Raw genomic sequence first — 14582 nt, 5'->3', positions numbered from 1 at the left:
TCACCACGTAGAGTGGCCACAGGACATGGACATCAGCACGTAGAGTGCCCACAGGACAAGGGGATCACCACGTAGCGTGCCCATAGGACAAGGTGGGCATGGGTATCACCACGCAGGGTGCCCACAGGACAAGGGCATCACCACACAGGGTACCCACAGGACATGGGCATCACCACGTAGGGTGCCCACAGGACATGAGCATCACCACGTAGAGTGGCCACAGGACATAGACATCACCACGTAGGGTGCCCACAGGACAAGGGGATCACCACGTAGGGTGCCCACAGGACAAGGTGGGCATGGGCATCACCACGTAGGGTGCCCACAGGACAAGGGCATCACCACACAGGGTGTCCACAGGACATGGGCATCACCACATAGGGTGCCCACAGGACAACGTGGGCATGGGCATCACCACGTAGGGTGCCCACAGGACATGAGCATCACCACGTAGGGTGGCCGCAGGACATGGACATCACCACGTAGGGTGCCCATAGCACAAGGCGGGCATGGGGATCACCACCTAGGGTGACCATAGGACAAGGTGGGCATGGGCATCACCACGTAGGCCGCCCACAGCACAAGGCGGGCATGGTGCCGGGCACCCACTTGCAGGCGCGCTCGCGGAGGCGGCAGTCGAAGTTGTCGTAGAGGCAGGGCGCCGTGTTGCAGGGCGCGTCGCAGCGGCTGTTGTTGAAGAGCAGCGGGCAGGCGGCGTGCGGGCACCGCTGCCACGGGTCGCCCACGTGCAGCGAGCAGTCGCCGCCGTCCCAGTGGCACGGCGCGCTGTTGCAGCGCCGGTCGCAGCGCCCGTCGCCGCCGCGGCCGCGGCACTCGGGCCAGGGGCAGCCCTGCTCGGCCGTGGCCGCGGGTGGCACCGGGCGCTCGCAGCGGGCGCCCGACCAGCCCTGGAGAGGGGGCAGAACGGGCAGTTAGTGGGGGCATGTGGTGGGGTAGAGGGGCACCCGGAGCTGGGCCCGAGCGGGTCGCCCAGGAGGCACCGGTACCCAATGGGCACCAGAGCCTTGGGTGACCCTGGGACATCCTTGGTGCCCCTGGGACATCCTTGGTGCGCAGGTGCCACCAGAGCCTTGAGTGTTCCTAGGACATCCTTGATGCCCAGGTGCCACCAGAGCCTTAAGTGTTCCTAGGACATCCTTGATGCCCAGGTGCCACAAGAGCCTTGGATGCCCCAGGACATTCTTAGAATCCAGGTGCCACCAGAGCTTTGGTGCCCCTGGGACATCCTTGGCACCCAGGTGCCACCAGAGCCTTGGGGACCCCTAGGGCATCCTTGGCACCCAGGTGCCACCAGAGCCTTGGGTGCCCCAGGACACTCTTGGCGCCCAGGTGGCATCAGAGCCTTGGGTGACCCTGGGACATCCTTGGCACCCAGGTGGCATCAGATCCTTAGGTACCCCGGGACATCCTTGGTGCACAAGTTGCACCAAAGCCTTGGTGACCCTGGGACATCCTTGGTGCCACCAGAGCCTTGGGTGACCCTGGGACATCCTTGGTGCCCCTGGGACATCCTTAGTGCACAAGTGGCACCAAAGCCTTGGTGACTCTGGGACATCCTTGGTGCCACCAGTCCCTTGGGTGCCCCCAGCCCCATGGCCACCCAGGACATCCCTGGTGCCTAAATGTCACCAGTCCTTTGGGTGCCACCAGCCCCATGGACGCTTTGGCCACGCAGGACATCCCTGGTCCCCAAGTGACACCAGTCCCATGGGTGCCACCAGCCCCATGGCCACTTTTGCCACCCAGGACATCCCTGTCCCCAGGTGGCACCAGTCCCATGGGTGCCCCCATGGCCACCCAGGACATCCCTGGTCCCCAAGTGACACCAGTCCTTTGGGTGCCCCCATGTCCACCCAGGACATCCCTGGTCCCCAGGTGTCCCCTGTCCCCGTGGCCGCCGGTGTCCCCAGCCCCGCGGGCGCCGCGCGCGGGCGCTCACCGGGGGGCAGCGGCAGAGGAAGCCCATGGGGGCGCCGGGGGCCGCCTGGCACTGCCCCCCGTTGCGGCAGGGCTGCCCCTCGCACCCGTCCCCGGGGCCCTCGCAGTGGCGCCCTGCGAAGGGGACAGTGGTGACGGGGGGTGGCACGGAGCCGGCACCCCGCCTGGCACTGTCCTGCCCGCGCGGTGACACCCCGGCACTGTCCCCATGTGGCCACCACCCCCTTGAACCCACACTGGCACCTCCTAGCATGTGACGTCACCCTGGCCCCGGTCCCCGTGTCCCCATTGTCCACCCTGGTGCCACCCTGCACCTCAGCATGGCCCCTAAGTCCCCATCACCCACTTGGGCATCACCTGACACCTCAACATGTCCCTCAACATGTCAACATGTCCCCATGTCCCCATCTCCCACCCTGGCACATCCAAGCACCCTGGCATCACCTGGTCCCAGTCCTCATGTCCCCATCACCCGGCCTGTCACCACCCCAGCACGGTCCCCATGTGCCATTGGCCACCCCGGCCCCTTCTAGGACCCTGTCAGCACCCTGCACCCTGTCCGGGTCCCCACATGCCACCTCCCATCCTGTCACCACCCTGCACCCTGGCCCAGTCCCCATGTCCCCACGTGCCACCTCCCACCCTGTCACATCCCCCTGCACCCTGCCCTGGTCCCCATGTCCCCATGTCCCCATCTCCCACCCTCCTGCATCCCCATGTCCCCGCACCCTGTCCCGGTGCCCGTGTCCCCCTGTCCCCATCTCCCACCCTCCCGCGTCCCCATGTCCCCACACCCTGGCCAGGTCCCCATGTCCCCCTGTCCCCATCTCCCGCCCTCCCACTCCCTCGTGTCCCCCTGTCCCCATCTCCCACCCTCCCGCATCCCCGTGTCCCCACACCCTGTCCCAGTGCCCACGTCCCCCTGTCCCCATCTCCCGCCCTCCCGTGTCCCCCTGTCCCCATCTCCCACCCTCCTGCGTCCCCGTGTCCCCGCACCCCGGTCAGGTCCCCATGTCCCCTTGTCCCCATCTCCCGCCCTCCCACTCCCTCGTGTCCCCCTGTCCCCATCTCCCACCCTCCCGCATCCCCGTGTCCCCGCACCCTGTCCCAGTGCTCATGCCCCCCTGTCCCCATCTCCTGCCCTCCCGTGTCCCCATGTCCCCGCACCCTGTCCCAGTGCCCACGTCCCCCTGTCCCCATCTCCTGCCCTCCCATGTCCCCATGTCCCCATCTCCCACCCTCCCACCCCTCCATGTCCCCATGTCCCCATGTCCCGCCCTCCCGTGTCCCCGTGTCCCCTGTCCCCATCTCCCGCCTGCCGCATCCCCGTGTCCCCGCACCCTGTCCCAGTGCCCAGGTCCCCCTGTCCCCATCTCCCGCCCTCCCGCGTCCCCATGTCCCCCTGTCCCCATCTCCCACCCTCCCATGTCCCCGCACCCTGACCTAGTGCCCACGTCCCCATATCCCCACGTGCCCTCCCGCCCGCCGTGTCCCCGCACCCCGGCCAGGTCCCCATGTCCCCATGTCCCCATGTCCCCATCTCCCGCCCTCCCATGTCCCCATGTCCCCATCTCCCACCCTCCCACCCCACCGTGTCCCCGTGTCCCCATATCCCACCCTCCTGCGTCCCTGTGTCCCCACGTCCCATCTCCCGCCCGCCGTGTCCCCCTGTCCCCACGTCCCCGTCCCCCCGTCCCCCCGCACCGCCGTGTCCGGGCGGGCAGCGGTGGCCGCGGCGCGGGGGACACGTCCCCGGGGCGCACGGCGCCAGGCGGCCCTCGCAGCGCGGCCCCGCGTAGCCGGGCGGGCAGGCGCAGCCGTAGCCGCCGCGCTGGTCCACGCAGGTGCCGTTGTGCTGGCACTTGGGCGCCCGCGCGCCCGGCGCCGCCGCGCACTCGTCCTCGTCGATCTCGCACAGCACCCCTGAGTGGGGACGGGGGGACACGGCGTGGGGACATGGGGACAGGACATGGGGACAGGGCATGGGGACATGGGGACACGGCGTGGGGACAGGGCTCGCAGCATGGGGACATGGGGACAGGGCGTGGGGACGGGGCATGGGGACGTGGGGACAGGGCATGGGGACATGGGGACACGGCGTGGGGACATGGGGACAGGGCGTGGGGATGGGGCACGGGGACATGGGGACAGGGCATGGGGACATGGGGACACGGCGTGGGGACGGGGCATGGGGACGTGGGGACAGGGCATGGGGACATGGGGACACGGCGTGGGGACAGGGCTCGCAGCATGGGGACATGGGGACAGGGCGTGGGGACGTGGGGACACGGCGTGGGGACAGGGCACAGGGACGTGGGGACACGGCGTGGGGGCATGGGGACAGGACATGGGGACAGGGCACGGGGACGTGGGGACGTGGGGACACAGTGTGGGGACAGGACATGGGGATGTGGGGATGCAGTGTGGGGACAGGGCACGGGGACATGGGGACAGGGCATGGGGACGTGGGGACACGGCGTGGGGACACAGGGACACGGTGTGGGGACAGGGCACAGGGAAGTGGGGACACGGCATGGGGATGGGCACGGGGACGTGGGGATGCGGTGTGGGGATGTAGGGACATGGGGACATGGCATGGGGACATGGGGACATGGCGTGGGGACATGGGGAGATGGCGTGAGGACATGGGGACACGGTGTGGGGACAGGACATGGGGACGTGGGGATGCAGTGTGGGGACAGGGCATGGGGACATGGGGACAGGGCACAAGGTGTGGGGACACAGTGTTGGGGACGTGGGGACAGAGTGTGGGGACAGGGCACAGGGACGTGGGGACATGGTGACAGGGTACGGGGTGTGGGGACGCGGTGTGGGGACATGGGGACAGGGCATGGCGACATGCAGACATGGGGACACGGCATGAGGACAGGGCACGGGGCGTGGGGACAGGGCACGGGAACGTGGGGGCATGGGGACACAGCGTGAGGACATGGGGACATGGTGTGGGGACATGGGGACAGGGCATGGGGCATGGGGACAGGGCATGGGGACGTGGGGACAGGGCACAGGGAGTGGGGACATGGGGACACAGTGTGGGGACGTGGGGACACGGCGTGGGGACAGGGCACGGAGACATGGGGACACGGCGTGGGGATGTGGGGACATGGTGTGGGGACGTGGGGACATGCGGACACGGCGTGGGGACATGGGGACGCGGCGTGGGGACATGGGGCAGGGCACGGGGACATGGGGACGCAGCGTGGGGACGTGGCATGTGGCGTAGGGACATGGGACATAGTGTGGGGACAAGGCACAGGGACATGGGGACAGGGCATGGGGCAAGGGGACATGGGGACACGGTGTGGGGACAGGGCACAGGGATGTGGGGACATGGGGACAGGGCACAGGGATGTAGGGACGTGGCGTGGGGACGTGGAGACATGGGGACACAGTGTGGGGACATGGGGACATGGCACAGGGACATGCGGACAGGGCACGGGGACGTGGGGACAAGGGGACACGGCGTGGGGACGTGGGGATGTGATGTGGTGACATAGTGTGAGGACGTGGGGACAGGGCATGGGGCGCGGGGACATGGCATGGGGACACAGGGCTGTGACACAGGGACATGGGGATGCAGCATGGGGACGTGGGGACACGGGGACAAAACCTGCCACAGCCCTGCCATGGGGACGTGGCAGGGGGACACGGTGCCACCCTGGCACAGGGGGCTCTGGGGTCGCTGCCCTTGTCCCCCCGGGTGTCCCCGGTGTCCCCGCGGTGTCCCCTACCCTGCGTGCCCGGCGGGCAGGAGCAGACGTAGCGGCCCACGAGGTCCACGCAGGTGCCACCGTTCTGGCACGGCCGCGACTGGCACTCGTCCACCTCGCGCTGGCACCGCTCGCCCTCGAAGCCCGGGGGACACTGCGGGGACAGCGCGGGGTCACCGGCACCCGGGGACACCCCGCGGGACGCCCGGCGCATGGGGGGACATCCATGGGTGGCTGGTGCCCATGGGGACCCCATATCCCAACCTGGCACCCATGGGGACACCAACGAGTGGCTGGTGCCCATGGGGAACCCATGGTCCAACCTGGCACCCAATGGACACTCACGAGTGGCTGGTGCCCATGGGGACCTCATGTCCCACCTGGCACCCAACGGAGACCCATGGGTGACCGGTGTCCATGGGGACACCCACGAGTGGCTGGTGCCCATGGGGACCCCATGTCCCAACCTGGCACCCATGGGGACACCCACGAGTGGCTGGTGCCCATGGGGAACCCATGGCCCAACCTGGCACCCAATGGACACCCATGGGTGGCTGGTGCCCGCGGGGACCCTATGTCCCAGTGTGGCACCCAAGGGGACACTCATGGGTGACCGGTGTCCATGGGGACACTCATGGGTGGCTGATGCCCGTGGGGACCCCACATCCCAACCTGGCACCCGTGGGGACACCCACGAGTGGCTGGTGCCCATGGGGAACCCATGGCCCAACCTGGCACCCAATGGACACCCATGGGTGGCTGGTGCCCGCGGGGACCCTATGTCCCAACGTGGCACCCAAGGGGACACTCATGGGTGACCAGTGTCCATGGGGACACTCATGGGTGGCTGATGCCCATGGGGACCCCACATCCCAACCTGGCACCCGTGGGGACACCCACGAGTGGCTGGTGCCCATGGGGACCCCATGTCCCAACCTGGCACCCATGGGGACACCCATGGGTGACAGGTGCCCATGGGGACACCAACGAGTGGCTGGTGCCCATGGAGACCCCATGTCCCACCTGGCACCCACAGGGCACCCAAGAGTGGCTGGTGCCCATGGGGAACCCATGTCCCAACCTGGCACCCATGGGGACACCCATGGGTGGCTGGTGCCCATGGGGACACTCATGGGTGACCAGTGTCCATGGGGACACTCATGGGTGGCTGATGCCCACGGGGACCTCATGTCCCAACCTGGCACCCATGGGGACACCAACGAGTGGCTGGTGCCCATGGGGACCCCATGTCCCAATCTGGCACCCATGGGGACACCCAAGAGTGGCTGGTGCCCATGGGGACCTCATGTCCCAACCTGGCACCCATGGGGCCACCCCTGGGTGACCAGCACCCCCAGGAACCCCACGTCCCCTCCACCACCCCCAGCACAGGGGACCCCGGGGAGAAAACAGAGGCACCCATGGGCGCCACCACCCCATGGGCGCCACCCGCCCGTTCCCCCCGGCCCGCGGAGGGGCCCAGGCGTCCGGGGGCACCCATGGGTGCCCTCACCTCGCAGCGGAAGCCGCCCACGAAGCTGCGGCAGGTGGCGCCGTGCAGGCAGGGCTGCCCCTCGCAGCGGTCGCGGACGCTCTCGCAGTAGGTGCCCGCGTAGCCCTCGCGGCAGCGGCACCCGTGGGTGCCCCCCGCGTCCACGCAGCGGCCCCGGCCGTGGCACAGCTGCTCCAGGGACAGCCCTGCGGGCCCCGGCGTCCGGGGACGTTAGAGACCCCCACAGCCAGCACCCACGACCACCCTCACCCAGCACCCACGACCCAGAGGGGCCCAGGCGTCCGGGGACATTATAACCCCCCCACACCCAGCACCCATGACCACCAGGGCACCCAGCGTCCATGACCCACAGGGGCCCAGGCGTCCGGGGACATTATAACCCCCCCAAAACCAGCACCCATGACCCAGGAGAGGGCCCAGGCGTCCGGGGACATTATAGACCCCCCCCCCAAACCCAGCACCCATGACCCAGAGGAGGCCCCAGGGTCTGGGGATGTTATAGACCCCCAAACCCAGCACCCATGACCCACAGGGGGCCCAGGCGTCCGGGGATGTTATAACCCCCCCAGCACCCATGGCCCAGAGGGCACCCAGCACCCATGACCTGGGAGGGGGCCCAGGCGTCCGGGGATGCTATAACCCGCCCCCACACCCAGCACCCATGACCCAGAGGGTCCCAGGTATCTGGGGACATTATAATCCCCCAAACCCAGCACCCATGACCCCCCCACACCCAGCACCCATGACCCGAGAGGGGGCCCAGGTGTCCGGGGACATTATAACCCCCCCAAACCCAGCACCCATGACCCAGAGGACACCCAGCACCCATGATCCAGGAGGGGGCCCAGGCGTCCGGGGACGTTATAACCCCCCCACACCCAGCACCCATGACCCAGAGGACACCCAGCACCCATGATCCAGGAGGGGGCCCAGGCGTCCAGGGACATTATAACCCCCCCAAACCCAGCACCCATGACCCAGAGGGCACCCAGCACCCATGATCCAGGAGGGGGCCCAGGCGTCCGGGGACATTATAACCCCCCCAAACCCAGCACCCATGACCCAGGAGAGGGCCCAGGCGTCCGGGGACATTATAGACCCCCCGCCCCCAAACCCAGCACCCATGACCCAGAGGGCACCCAGCACCCATGACCCACAGGAGGCCCCAGGGTCTGGGGATGTTATAGACCCCCAAACCCAGCACCCATGACCCAGAGGACACCCAGCACCCATGATCCAGGAGGGGGCCCAGGCGTCCGGGGACATTATAACCCCCCCAAACCCAGCACCCATGACCCCCCAAACCCAGCACCCATGACCCAGAGGGCACCCAGCACCCGCGCCCCAGAGGGGCCCCGGCGTCCGGGGGCGCTCACCGCGGCGGGCGGCGGCGGCGGCGCAGGACACGGCGGGGACGTCGCAGGAGGGTCCCCCCCAGCCCGGGGGACACTCGCAGGCCACCTCGGTCCCCGTCTGCACGCAGCGGCCCCCGTGGCGGCAGGGCGACGGCTGGCACAGGTCCACGGGCACCTGCGGGGGCACCCACGGGTGCCACGATCACAGGGGGCACCCGTGGGTGCTCCCCAGCGGGGGGCAGCGCGGGGGGCACCCGTGGGTGCTCACCCGAGGGTGGAGGTTATGGGGGAGGAGCACCCGTGGGTGCCTTCCTAAGGGGTCCTTAGCGGAGGGAGCACCCATGGGTGCCCACCCCAGCAGTGCACTCACACATGGGTTCCTACCCAAGCTGTTCGCCTGCACCCATGGGTGCCAACCCAAGCAATCCCCTGGCACCCATGGGTGCCCCCCAAGCCATTCACTCGCACCCATAGGTGCCGCCCCCATGCACGTCACTTGCACCCATGGGTGCCCCCCAAGCAGTTCAATTGCACCCATGGGTGCCCCCTGAGCAGGTCAACTGCACCCGTAGGCACCTCCCCAAGCAGTCCCCGGCACCCATGGGTGCTCCCCACACACGTCACTCACACCCATGGGTGCACCTGAGCACCCCCCTGGCACCCGTGGGCACCACCGAGTGGTCCCTGGCACCCATGGGTGCCCCCCGAGCAGGTCAATCCCACCCACGGGCGCCCCGCTAGCAGTCCCCTGGCACCCATGGGTGCCCCCCGAGTGGTCCCCAGCACCCATGGGTGCCCCCTGAGCAGTTCAATCGCACCCATGGGCACCCCCTGAGCAGCCCCCTGGCACCCCCGGGTGCCCCCCGAGCAGGTCAATGGCACCTGTGGGCATCCCTCGATTGGTCCCCAGCACCCATGGGTGCCCCCAAGCACCCCCCTGACACCCACGGGCATCCCCGAGCATCCCCCTGACACCTATGGGTGCCCCCGAGCAGGTCAATGGCACCCACAGGTGCCCCTGAGCAGGTCAATGGCATCCGTGGGTGCCCCTTGAGCAGTCCCTGGCGCCCACGGGCGCCCCCTGAGCAGTCCCCGGCACCCACGGGTGCCCCCCGAGCAACCCCTGACACCCATGGGTGCCCCTCGAGTAGCCCCCTGACACCCATGGGTGCCCCCCGGGTGGTCCCCAGCACCCATGGGTGCCCCCTGAGCAGTTCAATCGCACCCATGGGCACCCCTTGAGCAGCCCCCTGGCACCCCCGGGTGCCCCCCGTTCAGGTCAATGGCACCCATGGGTGCCCCCCCGAGCATCCCCCTGGCACCCGTGGGCGCCCCCTGAGTGGTCCCCGGCACCCACGGGCATTCCCCGAGCAGTTCAGTTGCACCCATGGGTGCCCCCCGAGCAGTCCCCGGCACCCATGGGCACCCCCCAAGCAGGTCAACTGCACCCGCGGGCACCCCCTGAGCAGTCCCTGACACCCATGCGTGCCCCCCAAGCAACCCCTGACACCCATGGGTGCCCCTCGAGTGGTCCCCAGCACCCATGGGTGCCCCCCGTTCAGGTCAATGGCACCCATGGGTGCCCCCCGAGCAGGTCAATGGCACCCATGGGTGCCCCCGTTGAGGTCAATGGCACCCATGGGTGCCCCCCGTTCAGGTCAATGGCACCCATGTGTGCCCCCCGAGCAGGTCAATGGCACCCATGGTGCCCCCGTTGAGGTCAATGGCACCCATGGGTGCACCCGCGGGCTCCCCGCGCTCACCTGGCACTGGGCGCCCGTGTAGGCGCGCGGGCAGCGGCAGCGGAAGGCGCCGGGGGCGGCGCCGGGCGCGCAGGTGCCCCCGTGCAGGCAGGGCTGCGCCCGGCACCCGTCCGGCGGGTGCTGGCAATGGGCGCCCGTGAAGCCGGGGCGGCAGCGGCAGCGGAACGAGGCGACGCCGTCCACGCAGGTGCCCCCGTTGAAGCAGGAGCTGCGGGGGGCGCCCGTCAGCGCCCCGGGGCGCCGCGGGCACCCATGGGTGCGGGGGGGGGACGGTGAGGGGGGTTTGGGGGCACCCATGGGTGCTGTGTGCGATGGGGAACTCATGTTGACATGGATATGGGTTGAGGACACCCATGGGTGCTCTACTTCTTGGGGACCTCAGGTTGACATGGAAATGGGTTGAGCACACCCATGGGTGCTCTGCCTCTTGGGGACGTCATGTTGACATGGAAATGGGTTGAGGACATCCATGGGTACTGTATGCAATGGGGACCTCATGCTGGCGTGGAAGAGGTTGAGGACACCCATGAGTGCTCTAACTCTTGGGGACCTCATGTTGACATGGAAATGGGTTGAGGACACCCATGGGTGCTCTGCCTCTTCGGGAGCTCATGTTGACATGGAAATGGGTTGAGGACACCCAAGGACACCCATGGGTGCTGTATGCGATGGGGACATCATGCTGGCGTGGAAGAGGTTGAGGACACCCATGGTTGCTCTACCTCCTAGGTAGCTTCTGTTGACATGGAAATGGGTTGAGAAAACCCAAGGACACCCATGGGTGCTGTATGTAATGGGGACATCATGCTGGCGTGGAAGAGGCTGAGGACACCCATGGGTGCTCTACCTCTTGGGGACCTCATGTTGACATGGAAATGGGTTGAGGACACCCATGGGTGCTGTATCAGATGGGGAGCTCATGCTGGCGTAGAAGAGGTCAAGGGCACCCATGGGTGCTCTACCTCTTGGGGAGCTCGTGTTGACATGGAAATGGGTTGAGGACAGCCATGGGTGCTGTATGCGATGGGAGCCTCATGTTGACATGGAAGAGGTTGAGGACACCCATAGGTACCTCTTGGGGACCTCATGTTGACACGGAAATGGGTTGAGGACACCCATGGGTGCTCTGCCTCTTCGGGAGCTCATGTTGACATGGAAATGGGTTGAGGACACCCATGGATGCTGTATGTGGTGAGGACCTCATGTTGACATGGATATGGGTTGAGAACACCCAAGGACACCCATGGGTGCTGTGTGCGATGGGGACCTCATGTTGACATGGAAATGGGTTGAGGACACCCATGGGTGCTGTATGCAATGGGGACCTCATGCTGGCGTGGAAGAGGTTGAGGACACCCATGGGTGCTCTACCTCTTTGAGAGTTCATGTTGACATGGAAATAGATTGAGGACACCCATGGGTGCTCTGCCTCTTGGGGAGCTCATGTTGACATGGAAATGGGCTGAGAAAACCCAAGGACACCCATGGGTGCTGTATGCAATGGGGAACTCATGCTGGTGCAGAAGAGGTTGAGGACACCCATGAGTGTTCTATCTCTTTGGGAGCTCATGTTGACATGGAAATGGGTTGAGGACACCCATGGGTGCTGTATGCGATGGGGACCTCATGTTGACATGGATATGGGTTGAGGACACCCAAGGACACCCATGGGTGCTGTTTGCGATGGGGACCTCACGTTGACACGGAAATGGGTTGAGCACACCCATGGGTGCTCTGCCTCTTGGGGACGTCATGTTGACATGGAAATGGGTTGAGGACATCCATGGGTACTGTATGCAATGGGGACCTCATGCTGGCGTGGAAGAGGTTGAGGACACCCATGGGTACTCTACCTCTTTGAGAGTTCATGTTGACATGGAAATGGGTTGAGGACACCTATGGGTGCTGTATGCAGTGGGGACCTCATGTTGACATGGAAATGGATTGAGGACATCCATGGGTACTGTATGCAATGGGGACCTCATGCTGGCGTGGAAGAGGTTGAGGACACCCATGGGTGCTCTACCTCTTTGGGAGTTCATGTTGACATGGAAATGGGTTGAGGACACCCGGGGACACCCATGGGTGCTGTATGTGATGGGGACCTCATGCTGGCGTGGAAGAGGTTGAGGACACCCATGGGACGCATGAGGACACCCAAGGACACCGTCCCCAGCGCCGCACCGGGGACAAGGGCAGGGGACGCGCGTGGGGACACCCGCGGGGCACCCACGGGTGCTGGTACCTGTCGGTACAGTCGGGCACGTTGTGCTGGCACAGGCGGCCGGTCCAGCCCGGGGCACAGGCGCACGCGAAGCTGTTGACGTAGTCGGTGCAGGTGCCACCGTTGCGGCAGGGCCGCTCGCGACACTCGTCCACGTCGGTGGCACAGAGGGGACCCGCGAAGCCGGGGGGACACGCGCACCCAAAGGTGTCCCCCTCGGCCCGGCAGGTGCCCCCGTTGAGGCAGGGCTCTGTGGGGGGGACAGCAGGACGTCAAGGGTGGCCCATGGGGATGGGGTGGCCCCTGAAGGTGACACCATCGCTTGACCCACATGGGACCCAAGGTGGCACCCATAGCCTGGTCTATGGCACCCAAAGGTGACACCTTTATTGGGCCCTGAAGGTGACACCTTCTGCTGGCCCCACACCACCAAGGGTGACACTTTCCCCTGGGCCCATGGGACCTGAAGGTGACACCTTCACTTGACCCACACGGGGGCCTAAAGATGACACCCATAGCCTGGTCTATGGCACCCAAAGGTGACACCTTTACCAGGTCCTGAAGGACCTGAAGGTGACACCTTCTCCTGGCCCCACAGCACCAAGGGTGACACTTTCCCCTGGGCCCGTGGGACCTGAAGGTGACACCTTCACTTGACCCACATGGGACCTAAAGGGTGACACCCATAGCCTGGTCCATGGCACCCAAAGGTGACATCTTTACTGGGTCCTGAAAGACCTGAAGGTGACACCGTCTGCTGGCCCCACAGCACCAAGGGTGACACTTTCCCTTGGGCGCATGGGACCCAAAGGTGACACCTTCACATGACCCCATGGCACCCAAAGGTGACACCCATAGCCTGGTCCATGGCACCCAAAGGTGACACCTTTATTGGGCCCTGAAGGTGACACCTTCTGCTGGACCCACATGGGACCCAAAGGTGACACCCATAGCCTGGTCTATGGCACCCAAAGGTGACACCTTTACTGGTTCCTGAAGGACCTGAAGGTGACACCTTCTGCTGGCCCCACAGCACCAAGGGTGACACTTTCCCCTGGGCCCATGGGACCTGAAGGTGACACCTTCACTTGACCCACATGGGACCCAAAGGTGACACCCATAGCCTAGTCCATGGGACCCAGAGGTGACACCTTTTCCTGGCCCCATGGGACCTAAAGGTGACACCCATAGCCTGGTCCATGGGACCCAAAGGTGACACCCCCCCAGCCACCAGGGCACCTCAGTGCTGACACCTCCCTGCCCACCCGCTGGGGCACCCGCTGCTGCCCCTGGTGACCCCAATGTCCCCGGTGTCCCCAGTGTCCCCTGTGTGTCCACACTCATATGCTGGCAACTTGTCCATGCAGCTCTCGCAGGTGGCCCTGGTGTCACCGTCCCCTCTGTCCCCTCTATGTCACCATGACCCCTGTGTTCCCCTGTGTCCCCAACACTCACCGGGCTGGCAGGGCTTGTGGGGACACTACTGGCAGGTTCCTGTGCCCCATGTCCCCCCATGTCCCCATGTCCCCCCATGTCCCCGTGTCCCTGTCACTCACCAGAGTGGCAGGGGTGGTGCGGGCCCTGTATCCCCATGCCCCCCCATGTCCCCATGTGTCTCCCCATGTCCCCATGTCCTCCCATGTCCCCTCATATCCCCGTGTCCCGCCATGTCTCCGTGTCCCCGTCACTCACCGGAGTGGCAGGGGTGGCACGGGCCCTGTATCCCATGTCCCCCCATGTCCCCATGTCCCCTCATGTCCCCATGTCCCCATCGCTCATCGGAGTGGCAGGGTGCTGCAGGCTCTGTATCCCCATGTCCCCCATGTCCCCCCATGTCCCCATGTCCCCGTGTCCCCGTCTCTCACCGGAGTGGCAGGGGTGGCGCGGGCCCTGTATCCCCGTGTCCCCCATGTCCCCTCATGTCCCCCCATGTCCCCATGTCCCCCCGTGTCCCCCATGTCCCCATGTCCCCCCATGTCCCCCCATGTCCCTGTGTCCCTGTCACTCACCGGAGTGGCAGGGGTGGCACGGGCTCTG

At 66.4% G+C, this 14582-nt stretch overlaps 1 protein-coding gene across 1 annotated transcript in view; it reads right to left on the bottom strand.

The window, feature by feature from the left end:
* The window catches only part of LOC104568717 (neurogenic locus notch homolog protein 3-like), a 30015-nt gene extending 15877 nt beyond the window's left edge, over positions 1-14138 (bottom strand). The window contains exons 1-9 of the mRNA XM_088539197.1: positions 14102-14138; positions 12567-12795; positions 10322-10529; positions 8580-8733; positions 7204-7388; positions 5712-5844; positions 3664-3882; positions 1961-2073; positions 610-908 (exon numbers count right to left, since the gene is read on the bottom strand). Of these exons, the coding sequence (XP_088395323.1) occupies positions 610-908; positions 1961-2073; positions 3664-3882; positions 5712-5844; positions 7204-7388; positions 8580-8733; positions 10322-10529; positions 12567-12795; positions 14102-14138 (1577 nt within the window). The remainder of the gene's footprint in view (positions 1-609; positions 909-1960; positions 2074-3663; positions 3883-5711; positions 5845-7203; positions 7389-8579; positions 8734-10321; positions 10530-12566; positions 12796-14101) is intronic.
* Positions 14139-14582: the final 444 nt, after the last annotated feature.

Source organism: Tinamus guttatus, unplaced genomic scaffold (assembly GCF_059628265.1).
Source record: "Tinamus guttatus ecotype Peru unplaced genomic scaffold, ASM5962826v1 Tinamus_guttatus_pri_ptg001477l, whole genome shotgun sequence".
Classification (NCBI taxonomy): Eukaryota; Metazoa; Chordata; class Aves; order Tinamiformes; family Tinamidae; genus Tinamus; species Tinamus guttatus.
Note: the sequence above shows the minus strand (reverse complement) of the source record. Positions and strands in the feature narration are given on the sequence as shown.